Below are 18,352 nucleotides of genomic sequence, written 5' to 3' on the forward strand. Positions count from 1 at the left end.
ATTGGTTAAATAGATTAGAGCATTATCTATCTGATGTAATGATACAAGGTCAGTACATTAATAGGGAAGGAAAGCTTAACAAATAAGGAGATTATAAACTGCACTCCCAAAGACAAAAGACATATTTGAATCCCCTGTCCAGAGACTAATTGTAGTAATATACCTAATTATACAATACTGGCTAAAAGGAAAAGTCAATATATGTTATGATTTTAAAAAATTGTAGCAGAAACAGCCCTAATATCTACTCATACTATAGAATATTGTTCATCCATAAAAATAAGTTTAGTACTAATATATGCTAACAACATGGGGAACCTTGAAAATATTATGCCAAGTAAAAGAAGCCAGGTCTAATTGGGTACATACTACATGATTTCGGTTATATGAATGCTCACAACAGGCAAACTCGCATGGCTGGAGGCAGTGCACAGCTGGGGAGGGACGAGTTTCTCACTGGTGGATAGCGGAAAGGTTTTGGAGTTGGATAGTATTAATGGATAGCATTAATGTTGTACTACTTTGTGAAGATACTAAATGTCAAGGGGCTAGAGAGATGGCTCATCAGTTAAGAGCACTGACTGCTCTTCCAGAGGACCCAGATTCAATTCCCAGCACCACATGGCAGCTCACAACTGTTTAACTCCTGTTTCAGGGGATCTCACACTCTCACACAGACATCATTCAGGCAAAACACCAACACACATAAAATATAAATAAATAAATTAAAAAAATAATGTCAAATAAAAAATAATGCAGATTAGTGCTGACTAACCTGGACAAATATGTATTACTGGTGAGAAAAATATTCAAGCTGTAAATCACTCTATTTCTCATGATTCCATTTTTTTGGGTGTATGTGAAAACAAAATAAAAAATACAAAGTGTTATATACTTACATCAAAAAAACAAAACCAAAACACCAAAACCAACCCAACTTGTTGGCAGTGGTGACTCCTGGATGGTGCTACCTACAGTAAGCGCTGTCCTCTACCATCCCTTCAGGGAGCATGTCTTTCCTTTCTAACCAGAAGCTTAGAAACAAACGTGCTCTTTCAAGACCTCTGGGAAGCTGTGCCTACCTGTTGCCTGTGCTCCCTCCCCTGGGCCTGGGTATAGTCCCTTGCAACTCTACCTTGGTGTTACTGTAACGCCTGCTCTACAGCTGTCGGGACAGGCAGGTCTGTGTCTGGTCTGCCTGTGCTTTCAGAGACCATAGGTGGTGCTGACAGAGCCTGCCAGAGTCAGCTTGGCAAGCAGGTGGGTTTTACTACACGCAGACTGGGGCAGCCACAAGCTCTCTCCCGGAGGGCCTCTGTGCAGTGTCCCTTCCCACTTGCCACTTCCTCATTTAGAACGCCATGAGGAGAAATAAGCCAGCAGAAGCCCCAGCTGAGGGCCTTGCTATGGGGACAGATAACCATGCTTTGACTTAAAATGGTTCTGGGGACTTATGACTTAATTTCCTCATGCTGTACAGGTGGTACTCATGTGTTTACAGTGCAGAGTTTACAAAACTACATGAACACTCCCAGCAGGCTTTGTGATAAATGGCTTTGGCCAGCTGTAGGCTGATGTAAGTGTTCTAAATGTGTTCCAATGCATTTTTGACTCACGATACTTTCAGCCATTGGGTTTGTGGGCTGCAACCTCATTTAAGTCAAGAGCGCCTATGTTAAAACAATACTACAGCAGCTGTTGTGAAGAGCAATTGTCACACAAGCAAAAATCTATTTTGAAACTCACAGCCACCCTAAGGTTAGGTGACAAAGGTTACCTCACTCAACAAGTAAGGAAACCAGGCACTGGAAAGGCTAAGCAGCAAAGCCAAGTGTGGAAGCTAGGGAGGCTGAGACCGAAGAAAGGCTGAGCGGCTGTGTAAGGGCAAAAGATGTGAGGAGGGCTGAGCCAGGACTTGTAGGCGGGTTGTTTAAATGCCAGAATCAGTGCTGTGACACCCAAGACCACTAGGGGATTTTTTCTGAGGGGTGGGGGGTCAGGCCAGGCATATTGAGTGCTGCAGGACTCAGAGTCAGGGAAAGGACTTTGCACTGAATATCTCATAAATGGTAGGGCCAACAGGGAGCTGCAGGTGGACAGGACTTGGGGCAGACGGTATGGAGGAGGGGTTGGCCTGACTGGGAGCTCGGTGGTTTGGGAGGAAGAATCAACTCTGGAGGGTTGGGTCTGTGCATGCCTCTTTAGTACATGCACACATACAAATGGCCTGAAGGTGTGCTGAGAGGAGCATGCTATGTGATGCATATGTGGAGCATGCTGCATCACAAGCTGAGCATGGAAGAGACTAAAAGAGGAAGACCAGGCAAGAGGTGCCTGGGGCAGCCATGTGGTCCTGGCCAGAATAGTAGGACCAGATCATGAATGAGAAAGGATGGGACAGGCTTGCCCATTGCCTGTCTAGTGGCTTGCTAGGACTCTGTCTTGGGCATCCTGAAAAATGTCTGTGATTAGTTACAAGCTGAGCAAGGCTGAGAATAAATGTACAGCTGTCAAATGAGACATTCCCCTTTCTAGAAACCACTATAAAGTGTACTGTTCATCTCTCACAATGCTGTTTATAGGGTAATAAAATCCAGGCCAAGCTGCTGAGGTACCCTGGTTTAGGGTAACATTCTCCTGAGCAGACAGTAACTTGAAGAAGGCTTTGAAGAACTAGTTAAAAGGATAAAGATTCTGCATTGGCTGGGAATCAAACCCAGGCCTCCCACATGGCAAGAGAGAATTCTACCACTGAACCACCACCAACACTCTAGCTCACAGAGAGCTTTTTAGCTGCTGCCATGACATACAGAATGGATCAGCTCCTCTCCAGGGAGCTCACCACTGTCACAGAAGCAGACAGAGAGGGGCACAGCTACCAACTCATACATAGTAACTGAAATACCATTCACACCACAAAATTTTGCTTAACACAACTTTGTCATTTTAAAGTATATAATTGGCTGGTTCTAAATACAATCACAAAGGTGTACAACCCTTGGCTTAGTCAATTCTAGAATATTTCCACCATTTCCCAGAGAAACAAGGATCTGTCCCAGGCAGTCTCAGGACCTCTTCCCCTCAGTCCAAGCAACCACTATTCTACTTGCTGACTGGGATTCTGAGACACTAACTTTCATGTCAAGCTGAAGCCAAAAGGAAGCCAAGCAAAAACAAGGAAGAGAAAGCTACCCAACACAAAAAAGCAAGTTGTGGGATTGACACATCATTTTAATTATGTGTACGCTAAAAATGTGAAAGATATGCCCCGAATTTGACATTGCTCATCTTCAGGGCAGGAATCCTGCTGCGCGGTCACTTCCCCTACTGTGCAGATGTTCTAAAACGAGAACCACAAAACAAGAGAAGCAAAACCAAACGCTCACACACCAGCACAAGTTCACAAACTACTACTGAGACTTCTCTAGAAAGAGAGCTTTTCCTGAGCAAGGTCTTCACTAGCTTACCTAAATTTTCTCTTGTCAAACCCACAGAAGGAGGTCCTGGGACCCAGAGTAAGGCTGTCTGCTGTTCCAGCAAGGAGGGAGCAAGCACCCATTCACTCTCTGACTCACTGAAAAGGAGGACATCCCTCCAAAGATGGTCAGAGACACTGAGGACAAAGGTCCGGGAGGTAAAAGTAGGAGGGCAAGTTCCATCTCCAATCAGCACAAAAAATGGCTTTATTTTACAAATAAACAAGGAAACAATGTAAAGAAAGCCTTTGAAAGGACTGTTTCAAGGCACTGACTTGTGCAGTAGAAATAAATCTCCAGTACTTAATAAACTAGCATTCTCCCGACCCCTCCTCCCTGAGAATGGCTAGGGCAGGGAGGGCCAGAATCTGAGAGTCAAATGAACTGCCCAGCTTGGTGCTCTGGTCATGTTCCCAACAATAACTCGATGGAGGCTGAACCCAGGAGGAGATCAAGGGCAATGTGTAATGGTCTTAGAGGTGCCAAGAGTGAAGAGCATGGGCTCTGGGGGCAGCTGTCAGAGCCTGTAGGACGGGGCTAACAGAGTACCTGCTGCACTGGGCAGGTACCAGAACCAGTCACCATCTGTAAATGACACGACAAGTTTAGTCCCAGGACTCTGACGTCAGGGTACTCACCACTAGCTGTCCCCTCCTGCTTTGGTAGGGAGTCCTCAGGGTTGGGTTCTGTCTGCCTCTGTGTCACTGGCTTTGGCTCATCTGGTTCGTCATCCTCGGGAGTGACCAGCTTCATCAGGCTCTGGTTACACACATTGGCCACCTCCTTGATGCCTGTCTACTGATGTAAGGAGCTCCCCCATCAAACACCTCCTGAAGCCCAAGGCCACGAATCTTCCTGGTCATGGGCCCCGTCCTCCCTGAGTCCTGTTCTTGCCACATGCACCCTTGTGAGATACTCTTCTCACAGGTGATCCCTCCTCCACTGGGATCTTTCCCACCCAAGGTACAGCAGAATGAGCTCAGAGTGGTGGAACCTTGGTACATGAGGTTGCTGTTTCATATCTGGAAGTAAGCAGGTGAGGACTGGGGACAGCCAGCATTAGTCCTGTGTCCCTTGCTTTCCTAATCTACATTCAGCTCCATCTCCTGCTTCCTAGATGCTAGACCATTTGGAGGAATGAAGGAGCCTAAGGGAGCCCCTTCCCACTTAGGATCCCTCCACTTCACAGTCTCTTCTCCAGAGTGAAGGATACTTTTCTTGCGGTCATCATAGGCCAAGCAGGGCAGGACAGCAGTCAGGATCCCAGAGGAGTAGGGCAGCATTACCCGGCCCGCCAGCTGGATGAACTCCCGCATCCAGCACATGGCTGTAAGCTGAATCAGGTCATCTGGAAGGGGAATTGGTGGCTTCTAGAGGGGCTGGCACATGCATTGGAGAGTTCCCTCTCATCTAACATGCACAAAGGCTAGGCCTGGAGGTTGATGAATCAGGGGCTTGATTGCTTCTAGCTATGTGAATACAATACTTTCTGGGCTCTCTGCCTCCTAAAGGTTAGTCAAGATATGTTAAGAGAGAGCAATAATCTTGTGCTGGACTTTGAAAACAGCCATCATACCCTACCCTCCCTGAATCCATGCCCCATTGCAATATGACTGGTGTTTCATTTCTAAGTGAATTCATTTTCCTATCCTTAGATCCAGAAAACTGGCTTCTCTGGCCAATAGCATGTAGTTGTGGTGATGGTGTCTCTGGTTCCTATCTCTCTTGGAACCCTGCTGATGCCATCTAGCCTACTGGATGCTGAGACTGCTAGCCCCATCCCCCATGCCAGTGAAGAGTCAGATGTGTGTGAGACCATCCCAGACCAGCTCCAACAGATCCCACAACTGGCTTCAGGGGCATGATTAAGTCCAGCCTGGCCTTGGGAGCAAAACCAAACAGCTGACCTGTAGGTTCATGGCCAGTAACAAGCAGCTGTTGCTGTGACTGCTTCACTGTGGTTTGATAACAACAGATGCTGAGGGAAAGGCGACTCTGACCTCTAAGCGCTCCACCTTTACCTATGGCAAAGCATGTCTACAAGATCTTCAGAGCAGGTAAAGGGCATCTGTTAAAGGAGAAGCCAGGTCTCTTCCTTACCCACACCTATCACCACTGCTTCCAGGTCCAGAGTCACAGACAGTGCCTCTCCCACCTGGACTCCCTTTTGCCACATACTGAAACTTGTGTATCAGAGATGGGGCTTCTGAGGAGGCAGTAGTGACTACAGGCCCTCCAAATACTCACCTGTGGTCTGGCAGTGGATCACCAGGATGTTGGCCATCTCAGCAAACTTCACACTGGAGGGGTTCTTCTTAATTTCTTTCAAGAATTCTCCAAGAACCACCTCACACCTACCAATGAGAAAAGGAGGAATGAGCTAGCATGTCAGCCCATTTCTGCTCTGGGTCACATCCCTACACTTGTCAAGACACTGAGCAGAGAAGGGAAGATGAGCTCTCCACTCCTCCATGGGGAAGGATATGGGAAGAAGTAAAGGGTGTGTCCTAGTCACCAGGATATGGAGCTGTATGTGATCATGGGCACCCAAAGGGAGTCTAGTGAGTGGCAGCTGCTTGATCCTTCCCCCCACCCACTCACATTTTCCGAATCTCTTTGCCATTGTCACCCAGGATCTGGAAAAGCCCATCCAGGATCTCCGGCAGGTAATCCAGCAGGTTAATGTCCGGCACTGACACCAGAACCAGGATCTGAAGGAGGAGGGCAGTGAGAGGGAGAGCTGGGAGACCTGGCTCAGGTACAGAGCCTTGTCTCCTACTCTCTTCCACTGGGACCAGCAGTGAAAAGGACTAGAGGCCTGTGTCATGGCACTGCACGTATCTATGGTGGACAGTGCTGGCAGCCATCATTTTTCTGCTCAATGGGCAAGGAACTGGGAGTCTGACTCCAAGACGATTTGGATGCTGGAGGAGAGGGGGGTTGATAGGGAAGGCTGGATGAAGCCAGAAGGCTCGCAAAGGTGGGGCTGCTGGATGCAGCTCTAAGGGCTTCTGAGATCCTGGGCATTTTCTAGGACAAGGAAAGACTCTCAACCCTTCAGGAGCAAACAGGAAAGGCAGTGAAGACGACACCAGACAAAGTGCTTTAGCTGCTTTGTTTTTTGAGACAGGGTCTCACTGTGTCATCCTAACTGGCCGGGAACTTGCTTTATAGACCAGGCTGGCCTTGAACTCACAGAGATCTGCCTGTTTCTGCCTCTTAAGTGCTGGGATTAAAGGATGTGTCACCATGTCCAGCCCATAGTGTTTTTCGTGATGAGGTGTCTGAAGTTATTAGGGATATACAAGGTAATATCTCTTAGCCCAAGGAAACACGGTGTGTGTCAGAGCTCATGGGACTCAACTCCTGGTGGCTAGAAGAATCTACCAAGGACTGGACCTTACCCAGGAGATGATGAACTGCCGGGCGTATTGGTTGTTGGAGTAAATCCTCTCCCGCAAAAGGGGGATGAAGCCCACCAGGTCAAACTTGTTGCTTTCTGTCACAATGTCCTGTGGGTCAAAGGAGTAAGGGCTATGAAGAGACAGAGCTTGGCTTGCCGTGCTGCAGGCCCTGGACTGACCTGAGGGTCAGGGAACCATGGAGTGAAATGGCAGATCCAGAGTCAGGTAGGAGAGGTCCTGGAGAATTGGTACTGCCACAGGCTCAAAGCCAAACAAGATGATGGATGGTGAGCAGAGAAAAGTCAAGAGACCCAAATGAATGACAAAACCCTACTCTGAAGTCTGGGGCAAAGCCCAGCATCCTGTCATGGGAGACTGGGGTGGAAGTTCAACTTCATTGCTCTGGGTGAGGCATTAAAACACATGATTCTGGGCTGGAGAGATGGCCCAGCAGTTAAGAGCACTGGTTGCTATTCTTGAGGACCTAGGTTGAATTCTCAGCACCCATATGGCAGCTCACAACTAGCTGTAACTAGTTCCAGGGAATATGACACCCTCTTATTATTACCTCTGCTGTGATCAGGCACACAGGTGGTGCATAGACATACATGCAGGCAAAGCACCTAGACACATAAAATAGTAAGATAGATTCATTCCCCGAAAACAGAAGATTTTCATTTAGGGGGATGGCACAATTCTGTATTTTGACTGTGGTAGTGACACAGCTCTATATACTTGTCATGGAAACTGCATACCAGGCAGTAAGCTTTCAGACATATGTTATGTACTATATATAACAAAAATTTAAATGAGGAAAAACATCTTCAATGCCAGAATTTCTACTCTACACAGACAGAGGAATAAATTCTAAAAATAAAGGAGGGACAAAGTAGAAATACCTTTAAAAGTCGGTCTAGGAGTTCAGATCCACTTTTCACATTGGGGTCTGGGTCAGCAGCCAACTATGAGGCACCAAAATAGAGAAACAGAGGCAGCGTTCAGTCATTGACATGGAAGCTGAGACACTAAAGCTAAGCAAGAGCTGAGGCCACGGTGCAGATTAGAACACCAAATGGTGTCTTCCCCAGAACCTGCCTCTGAGAAAGGCAGGGGAGGGAGTCAGTCAGTCAGTTACAGTGGAATTCCCATTTGCTCAGGGACAACACCCCTTCCCTGCCTGCAAGCTCTGCTGGGGTTCTCAGGCCATGTTGTAACTAGATCAGACACTGGGTTTCCATTGGCTGCTCCCAGGGCATTCCCATTTTGAAAGGCTTGGTTCTCTCACAGAACATGGAGACATCAGTGAGGGTGGCATTTAGAAATGTCTATGATGTTCATTCTGCAGGGGTTACAGACTTTCTGGGCCACTATACATGGCTGGGGAGGGCAACTCCTCCAGGTTGAGGGAAGGCAACGCTAACAATGTGAGGGGAGGCAACCCCACCAGGCTGAGAGCCATGAAGGAGAGCAATAGGGACCCTAAAGCTCTATAAGGGATTATTCTTTAGCACATCAGGGAGATTGTAATCACTGTCCTTACAGGGGATAGCCTGTACTGTGGAGTCACCATTATTGCCTTTGTCTGGGAGGTTACTGCTTCTTAAACTCCAGCTTTTCTGTTAATTTTCACCAAGTACAATGAAGACGGACAGGGACATCAAGACTATACAGATAAAAGTCTATGAAAAATTAGATTCAGACAGTATGTGTCCCTTGTAGCACCATGCTTATTATCTGCTCCACTTGCATCTGGGCAGTGTCCTAGAAAGTCAGGTTAGCTGGGCGGGCTGTTCTTAGCCTCATCAGAAGTTACCTTACTCAGCCCGTCAAACAGAACATTGAAGTGTGGCAGCACTGCACCTCGGGCCACCTTGACGATGTTGTAGAGGGCCTCACAAGCGTAGTAGCGCAGCCTACTGTCTGCATCATTAAAGCAGGTCAGCACTGGTTCAATCAGCTCCTTCAGGTAGAGCCCTGAGTCCTGCAATGAGCAGAAGGAGAACAGTCAGAAGGGCTAGGCCCTGGTTTTGCAGCCGGCAGAGTCAGCTGGTGGAGCAGATGGCCTGGTGCCATCCCAAGCCAGCCTCCCAGAAGTGGGACCACACTATGGGGACATGGCTATAAGGCCACAAGGCCATGTTTGCTGGTAGTCTTATATGTGGAATAGTCGTGATAAAATACAAGTCTGCAATGGCCCCGCTGGGGCTTGGGTTGGAAGGTATCTGGGCACCTCAGTCAGAATGAAGTCCATTCCTGGTGTTTGTTCCTCAGGAGAAAACATACCTTGCCCAGGGCGATAGAGCAGGCTGCCAGGCCGATGAGGCCCCCTTTTCGGCTGTGGGGATGCTGGGACAGGGCAAACTCCTGAGACAGGGTCTGGATCACATGTTTGATTTGCATGGTGTTGTTCTGGGCCACGAAGTCCCGCACCAGCCTGGAGAGGGAGGAGAGAGGGGCTGTGGGACAGGTGATACCAGGCTGTCCCTGTGGCCTGGGCTCTAGAGAGATGACCTTTACAAAAGAAGACTGGGGTCCTCCTCTGCGGGCAGGTCCTCTCAGCTCTGCTGCTACCTGGGTCTTAACTGTTGCCCTACCCAGGGTTTTAGTTTCCCTTTTGCAGTGGGGAATAGTGGGGCCAGCTCACTTCTAGGAATCTGAGAGAATGTCAATTAATGTCTTACCAAGTATCAAAAATGCAATGCTTTTTTTTTTTTTTTTTTTTTAAAGATATAACCTATCTTTATCAAACCCTTGCTCAGCTTTGCACTCATGCATTCAAGGAGTCCTCTGGTCTGTGCTGGGGATGTAGAGCTTCATCTGGCTCCAGCCCAGTGGCAAAATCCAAACACAAACAGAAAATTGTAGTAAAATGTAGTGCTACCACAGATGCAGAACATACTATGTCCAGGAGGCTGACAGAATGGTCCCATTTGAGACGTTATTTAAGTAAAGAAAGCCAGGTGTACTAGTCCATTGCCTATTATAATGAAATGGCAGAGCCAGAATACTTATAAAGAAAAGAGGTTTATTTAACTCATAGGTTAGGAGATTCATGGGCAATATGCATGGTAAAGGAAGGCTCATGTATGGAAGGAAAGCATGTCATTATGGGGGCTGAGGTTAGGATGGCTCAAGGGCTTTTAGGTGGGAGTTGTCAGATCACAGGCCCTGACTCCAAAAGCAGCAGCTTATAAGAAGGTTGGGAAAGAACACATGCACTAAACCTGTGCAGTCTCCCAAACAGGACAAACCAGCCAGGTGAAGCCTGGTGTTTCATCAGTGGACCTGAGAAGAGCTCTACAGACAACACACAGAACAGCTGGAGCATTGGTGGTTCAGTGGTAGAATTCTCGCCTGCCACGCGGGAGGCCCGGGTTCGATTCCCGGCCAATGCAGAGCTAGCTTTTTTTTTTTTTTTTTTTTGGGATTTCTGCCCGGAGTCCATGGAGAGCTGCTGGGCTCTTCAACAAGTAGGAGTTGGCTGTAGGAGTCTGACTTCCTCGCCTCCACCTGAAAGGGGACTCCACAGCACTGCCCTTAGTCTGGGCCAGCCGCCAGGAAGAGGCAGTGTGAAAGCTGAGAGAGGCACAACAGTTCAACAGGACCCGTGCAGCAGAGGGGAGGCTTGCCCAGGCTCCACGGGTTTTGCCACTTACTGAGAAAGAGGGAGTGGAGCCCTCTTTCCTGTCTCAAGGCCCCAAGGCAAATCTACTTCACACAAACCCACACCCACCCTTTGCTCCCTCCTGCTCTGGAGCTAGCTGCTCTTCTTGCAGCTGTGCTGATGTGGCAGTATCAGAAACTGGGCTCACAGTCTGTAACTCAACACAGACACGAGGCGGCCCAGGAATGGGGTTAAAGGGAGGTGCCACACAGCTGCTGACAGCTGGAGCATTGGTGGTTCAGTGGTAGAATTCTCGCCTGCCACGCGGGAGGCCCGGGTTCGATTCCCAGCCAATGCAGTAGCAATCCTTTTAATTCTAAGAGATGAAAGTGAATACTTCGTACTGCTTAAGTTAAAAGCATAGTCATAAAATTGCAAATGACTTGTTTTTGGCTTGATTTTTTTAAAAATGTTCTTGATGGAAAACCATTTCCTAAATTCCACAGAGGTCCTGAACCACACATGGGGTTACACCACAGCCACTATGAGTAACTCTGCCTCCCACTCCAGCCCAGAACCTGAGTTTTGCTTTTGCCTGGCACAAGCCACAGCAGCTCCTGGAATGTGAGGACACAGTGAGGACATGAATCCTCCAGGTTCAAGCCAGGCCCCAAGAGGAGTGACAGCCTCTCTACCACAGTCATCCTGAGACCAGCTCCTCTGCTCCTCTTGCAGATTCCTGGACATTCATTCATTCGTGCAGTAGCTGGGGAGTGCTCCTCCTAGATGACAGCCCTGCACAGATGCATTATTCCCCGGCTGTGAAGGATGCTATGCTGGGGTGGGTAGAGAAAACACCAGAGTCCTCCAGGATGACAGCACAAACCCATCAAGAAGAGTGAATAGTGAGGTGAGGAAAGCTGTCGTCTGACAGGAGAAACGTGTTGTGGTCTTATGCGGGCAGGCATGGGAGAGAGTTCTGAAGCCCGAGTAGGTGTTGATTCTGGCTGACAGGTATGATGGACAAGCATTTGGCTTGGCAGAAGCAAGGCCAAGGTTTGGAAAGGTGGCTCTTAGCAGTGCAAGGCCCTGAAGGCTGGCAAAGCAACTGCATCTCCCTCTGGTGGCTACAAGGAGCCATGGAACTCGGCCAGCAGGGGATGGATGGGATGATCTAAGCTGTGAGTTGGGCGCTAGGAATCTGAAAGGCAGTAAGGAAGCTCTGAAGACAGCACAGGCTCCCAGACAGTCCTACTGGTCAAAGGGGGCAGGGAGGGGGAGAAGGAATAGGGCCTTGGCGCCAGAGTCACAGCTTTCAATAACAACAGGGGTTTTAAAGGAGAAGATGCAAAGTGGGGACAATTTATGAGCTCAGTGGCACCTTCCTCCTTTGTTGGACACCAGTTGGGAGACTTAGCAGGGCTCAACTTGATCACCCCAGGCCACTACAAAGGTCACCCTAGGTCATTACAAAGAGCGTTAAAGTCCCATGTGCACAGGGCTCATTACATTAAGTAATGTAATGAGCAAACAAGTGTCCAAAAGCAATTGTGCCCTCTGGAAGGGAAACTTTACTAGCACCTTCTCATCAATATTACTAGTTCAGACAGCACAGCAGCTATCCTGGGGACAGTCTTGTTCCACCAATCAAGCCCACTCTTAGCAATCAAAACAGGCCACATGACCTTTCTAGTCTGTCCACTCCCCAGTATCACCTTCCACTTCCACCAGCCCCAGCTTCCTAGGGTGTCTGCTCCTCTATCCATCAGGTGCGCCCTCCTCCTCATTCACCCTGCCTCTGGAATCCCTCTTTGGCTTCCTGCCCTCTCATGGTCTACAACAACCAGCTAAGGTACTAGTCCCAGTGGCCCCATTCCTCCTCTGAACCCAGAAGCACTTAGTGTCCGAAGTGTACTGATCGATGTCACCTTCTACCGCCACAATGTCTCATTCTTCTCTGCAACTCTAGGGTCAGCTGTCTCCAGATCAGTGTTATGTATCAGCAGCTGGCCAATCCGTAAACACCTGCCAGTGGAGTCAGTCTGTAAAGGCCGGCAGAGCTGATGGGGGCACAAGCTGTAGGGCAAACATAGGCAAAGCCTTGTGCTGCCATGTTGCTAGCACGGGCAAACCTGACCTGCGGGGCTAATTGATACAGCATCCGATGATGCTGAGCCTTTCCAACCTTATCACAAGTTAGCATGAGCAAAGGACACTGTTCCTGTGATCTCCAAACACACATTGAGAAGAGCCCAGCTCACTACAGCCATGGCTGGTACCTGCAGAAAGACAGACACACACACACACACACACACACACACACACACACACACACACACACACACAGGGATGTGACCTGAAGCGATCCTGCTGAGGGGCAGCTGCACTCTAAAACTGTGCCCTCAGCCAGCCAGTGCCTTGGTCTCGTGACTTCACAGGGAGAGTACAGAGAAAAGAGCAACCACGAGGGAAGCAGAGTAAGTGAAGTTCAGCAGTAGGCACCCCAGCTCCAGGCCGAGTCTTCTTCAAAGACTCTAGGCTGCCTCAGCTTTCAACTACAGCGCGGGAGACAGAGGTGGGGGGTCTTTGGCTGAACTCGTTTTTGAAGTTAATATCTGGCCCAGAAACTCTCCCGATCCCGAATCCCTGGGGTCCTTCAATGACACAAAGGCCTCAGAATTTACTGTTTTACACTCTGGCTGCTACTGCCTGGTTTCCCCACAAAGTGTTGAAAATGGTTCAACAAGACAGTCCCCCAGTGTGGCACTGTGTCCTCTAGCGGTTTCTCAGAGCCTCTGCTTGCAACAGGCTGGAGGTATGGGAGGCAGGCAGAGACAGACACCCAAGACAGGAGCCCCAGTGTTGGCCAACACCAGGTTTAACAACTCCATGATATCAAAGAGACTGTTACACTGACTATTCCTTTGGCAGAGGGAACTACATATGGTGGAATACTTTGGGATTGTTATCAGCCAAGAGAAAACCTGGGGCCACACACTGTGCTACCCAGTCACAGCCTGCATTGATAGCCCTGGTGACAGTCACAGGCCACACAAGGACTGGTGAGTCAGTGAGCACTCACGCTATGCTGTAGACCTTAGAGGTCAGCTATTATCATGACAGTAGCTACTACCACGCTCAACTTCTAGATCTGAACAACCCTAGGGAAATTAAGTCCATTCTCAGGATCATAGAAGGTTTGAACCCTTGATATCAACAAAGTATATCCTTTCAACTGTATCACAGTTTCTTCCTCCTCTTGAGGCCACTGGAGCTGGAAAGTGAACACATTCAGTGATGATTCTCTTGTGCAGACTCAAGCCCTCAGGTGACATGAAGTGTTTCTGCACATCACTCCCCACTGCGCAGTGTTCAGACATCCCTGAAGTCTCCTCCATACACACAAGGAGTGCAGACAAGGCACATCCTCAAGATATTCTATTGTGAAGATAAGAAACAAATAAACACTGCCTGAGCACTTACTGTCTGCCAGGCAATGTATTTACACAGGTGTACTGGCTAGTTTTATGTCAACTTGACATAAGCTATAGTCATCTAAGAGGAGGAAACCTCAATTAGAAAATGCCCCAGATGATCAAGCTGTAAGCAAAGAAACTGCAGGACATTTCCTTAACTAGTGACTGATGGGGAGGGACCAACTCATTGTAGGTGGGGACACTCCTGGGCTCGTGGTCCTGGGTTCTATAACAAAGCAGGCTGAACAAGCCATGAGGAGCAAGCCCGTAAGCAGCACCCCTCCATGGTCGGTCAATCAGCTTCAGGTTGTTCCCTGTTTGAGCTCCTGTCCTGACTTCCTTTGATGCTGAACAGGGATGCAAAAACTAAGCCAAATAAACATGGTCTTCCAATTGCTTTTGGTCATGGTGTTTCACCACAGCAATGATAACCTTAACTAAGACAACTGGTGATCAAATTTAAAACTAAAACCTGCCACCCAGTCTGGTACTTACTCTTCAATCCAGTTTACAGCCAAGGAAACTAAGCAACACAAGGCCACGCAGCTTTGTGAATTAATCATAAGAATTTCACTTTAAAAAAGAATACCAGACAATGTGTATCACATACTCTGCACTGCATGTGCTCAAGCACCCGCACCACAGCAAAGTGAGAATCAGGAGATAATGTGTTCTACACACACCACCCAAGCAACGCCCATTCAACAGATGCTGACCAAGTAGCCTGTCTCATTCTGGCTCTAAGGAGGATATAAAGGTAAGCCCAGAGTTGACATTCATTCCTTTGTTAGGAAACTTGCAGCCTGGACGTGGGGCTGCCTTTTTAAATTTTTACCCCCCTGCAAATCCAGGTCTGTCTCAGTTCTCCATATGACATATGTACTCAGAAGGCACATGCAGGCAGTGATTTCCCAAAGAGAATCTGGGTAAGTATACCTCCATCTGCCCCATCGAGTACTGGAGTAAGTTGTTTTCCATTTGCTCACACATCACCAGAAAACTGAATGGGAGTGAACACGTGCCTCTGAGGACAGCCAAGTATCTTCTGACAAGGCCTGAGACTTAACTCACAAAACACATACTGAGTTAGGGAACAAGCTGGGAGTGAAGATAATAAAAAATATGATATGCATGCATGAAATTATCAAGGGATAAACATATTGTTTAAAAAAATACCTAAGGGCTGGAGAGATAGCTCAGCAGTTAAGCCACTTGAGGCTCTTCCAGAGGACGTGAGTTCAATTCCCAGCTCTCAAATGGTAGCACCCAACTGTCTGTAACTCTAGTTCCAGGGAATCTGATGCCCTCTTCTGGCTGGCTTCCATAGGCACAAGCACACATGCAGGGAAAACATTCATATACATAATACAAACAAAAAGTCTGACACAATTCCTCAACCAAAATCGTACCAAGCATCCATTGGATATGGCTGGGAGAAAGGAGGATTTTGATTTTAGGTGACAACAATTGTGACCATTGGGTAAGTGCTCTCCTCACACTGTAACGATATAACAACTGTCTTCTCACTTCAAAGACAAGATATAATCTACAAGCCATTGATTAACTACTTGCAAGTATACAGCCCAGTGGCTGTTGTACAGAGCTGTACAGCTAGTACAACAATAACTTGAAGGCATTTCCACAAGCTCTAAAGAAAATCTGTGCCCCTTGGCTGTCACTCCCCTTTCTCTAGCTTTTCCCTTTCAATTCTGGCAACCACAATCTGCTGTCTCTAAAGATACGGGGCTTCTGACCTTCTGTAACTGGCTGGCTTCACCCAGCATGCTTTCAAGGCACATCCAAAAAAAAAAAAAAAGGCACAGAGACATTCAACCAGAAGTCACAAATGCAATCTTATCCAGGCGGTGGTGACGCATACCTTTAATCCCACTACTTGGGAGGCAGAGGCAGGTGGATCTCTGAGTTCGAGGCCAGCCTGGTCTCCAGAGCGGGATCCAGGACAGCCAGGGCTACACAAAGAGACCCTGTCTCAAAATAAACAAACAAGCAATCTTCACATGAGGTAGGCAGGGGAGTCAAACAAAGCCAATGGAGGTACTGGTGTGACAAGCCTTGGTGAGCAGCATGCCAGCAGATGGGTGAGGAGTTGGCTCTTACTGAACAGGAATGTAGCACCTTCAGCCATAGCTCCACAGAAACCCATATTTCTTTCTTTCCTTCTTTTTATTGAGACAGCGTTTTTACTGTGTAACCACCTTGGCATCTGGGAAGTCTCTCTGTAGACCAGGCTGGCCTCAAACTCACAGAGATCTGTCTGTCTCCCTTCCCGAGTGCTAGGATCAAAGTTTCATGTTACCACCACCCAGCGAGAAAAACCAACTTTCATTGTGAACCAGGAGCGGTGGTGGTGCAAGCCTGTGGTCCCAGTACTCAAAAGATGGAGGCAGGTGGATCTCTACTTCAAGGTCATCCTGTGTTACACAGGGAATTTGAGGTCAGCATGGGATACATGAGACCCTGTCTCAAATTCTCAGTTTCAAATGCTCTGAGATTCAGGCCAAAGCAAATAGTCCTGTAGGCAGAACACAGGCCACTGCCAGCCTCTGACCCCCGGAATAAGCAATCTGCTGTAGGTCCCGCTGCTGATAAACAGCAGGGCTAAGCCTAAGCTCCAAACTTCACAAGTTGCCTCAAACCACTCTAGGACACAACCAGGAACTATGCAAGTATCCTTCAGAGCTCTGGTCCCTAACTGTGTCTGGGCTCTCAAGCACACCACATCAACAGGCTTTTGGAATCCGAAGTGCAGGTAAGATTGCACTTGCTAGAGTTGTACGGCTGGTGGTGAAAGCTAAGCTCAGGAACACTAGAGAAGCCATTGTGAAAAATGTGCCCTTCCCATGGCCAGCAGCAGGACAGAGCAAGCCTCCTCTCTACAGAGCCTACACGACCTGCTCTAATAACCACAGTGCCTCTGTACCTCTCTCCTAGATTTACCTCTCCAGGAGGGAACAGACCAGCATCTTACCAATCTTTTCATTAATACTGATCAATCACTGTGTCCCTTGAAATTGAAAAGCCACAAAACCCAAAGTGGGGACTGGGATGTAGTGTAGTTGGCAGAGTGCTTGCCTAGCATGAGACTCTGATTTCCATCCCCAACATTGACTAAAACCAGGTGCGGTGGTGGTGCAAGCCTGTGGTCCCAGTACTCAAAAGATGGAGGCAGGCGGATCTCTACTTCAAGGTCATCCTCTGTTACACAGGGAATTTGAGGTCAGCATGGGATACATGAGACCCTGTCTCAAAAAAATAAACAGGGGTGGGGAGGTATCTTAGTTGGTAGAGTGCTTGCCTAACATGCACGAAGCCCCGAGTTCTATGCCCAGCACTACACAGATCAGACATGGTGACACATACTTACAATCTCAGTACTTAGGAGGCGGAGATAGAAGTTCAAGGTCATCTTTGGCTACACAAGGAGTTTGAGGCTAGCCTGGGCTACATGAAAATCTTTCACAAACAAACAAACAAACAAACAACTCCTCAAAACAAACACAACAACCCAGAGCTGCCATTCTAAAACCCTGAGTGCTTCCACCTTTCTGCTATTGTGGCAGCATGCAGACTGAGGTAGTGGGAGGGAAGCTCTTCAGGGCCTATGCCCAGCAGGCTCGCAGCAGGTGCAGTTAGACACTGGTCACAACATGCTGGCACAGTGGAACCAAGCATACCTTTGCTTGCAGGTTTAGTGTCTGAGGACCTGCAATAACTATAAAAGATCTTACCTCCCACAGGAACACCAAATGCAGTACTGGGCTGTCATCTGAGCAGATGGGCTCTGGAGAACTGAACGCAGTAGCTAAAGCCACTACAGAGATGTCCAAGGATGAAATTCATTGTCCACACATCACCCTTGAGTGGGGGAACCCACTATCAGAAGTGGGATTTCTTGCTTGGAGGGAGAGTTTATACACCCAGCTTGTGGGGACGCCTTTTGGGACAGATAAACCTGGGTTGTACATCCAGGTTCTGGCTGTAAACCTGGGAAAGATGATATAATAAGAAGTCTCCACTTTCTCATCTGTGAAATGGATTAGCACCATCTGGTTCACAGGGCAGTGAGAGGAAGGGTGGGTGGACAATGGCTAAACACAGGGATGCTTTTCTACATCTCTCTGTATCCCACTTCTACCCCTGTGGTGGGGCAGATGGAACTTTACACACGTGTGGCCTTAGGTTTCACTGTACTTACTGATGATCATAGTGACCAAGTGCCTTTTATACTCCAACTTCACAAGCTGAGGTGCTAACCCCAAAGTGCCTGGAGAAAAGGCCCAGCCCCTAGAACTGTGAGAAGTGAATGGCTATTACCGAAGCCACTGGCTGTGGTACTTTGTTATAGCAGCAGGGGTAGACCATTCTAACCCT

General features: G+C 48.1%; 1 protein-coding gene and 2 non-coding genes across 4 annotated transcripts in view; 2 read left to right on the forward strand and 1 right to left on the reverse strand.

Annotated features, from left to right (window-relative positions):
- Positions 1-18,352, reverse strand: part of Vac14 (VAC14 component of PIKFYVE complex) — a 113,705-nt gene that overhangs the window by 90,307 nt on the left and 5,046 nt on the right. For both annotated transcript variants that reach the window (XM_052728234.1, XM_052728235.1), the window contains exons 2-9: positions 9,164-9,314; positions 8,694-8,861; positions 7,780-7,842; positions 6,881-6,988; positions 6,078-6,187; positions 5,724-5,830; positions 4,690-4,824; positions 4,115-4,267 (exon numbers count right to left, since the gene is read on the reverse strand). In XM_052728234.1, the coding sequence (XP_052584194.1) occupies positions 4,115-4,267; positions 4,690-4,824; positions 5,724-5,830; positions 6,078-6,187; positions 6,881-6,988; positions 7,780-7,842; positions 8,694-8,861; positions 9,164-9,314 (995 nt within the window). The remainder of the gene's footprint in view (positions 1-4,114; positions 4,268-4,689; positions 4,825-5,723; positions 5,831-6,077; positions 6,188-6,880; positions 6,989-7,779; positions 7,843-8,693; positions 8,862-9,163; positions 9,315-18,352) is intronic.
- Positions 10,205-10,275, forward strand: Trnag-gcc (transfer RNA glycine (anticodon GCC)). Its single transcript has one exon. It is a non-coding gene; the product is annotated as a tRNA-Gly (tRNA).
- On the forward strand, positions 10,772-10,842 carry Trnag-gcc (transfer RNA glycine (anticodon GCC)). The gene has a single exon. It is a non-coding gene; the product is annotated as a tRNA-Gly (tRNA).

This window comes from Peromyscus californicus, unplaced genomic scaffold (assembly GCF_007827085.1).
Source record: "Peromyscus californicus insignis strain IS unplaced genomic scaffold, ASM782708v3 Scaffold_8__1_contigs__length_139910024, whole genome shotgun sequence".
Classification (NCBI taxonomy): Eukaryota; Metazoa; Chordata; class Mammalia; order Rodentia; family Cricetidae; genus Peromyscus; species Peromyscus californicus.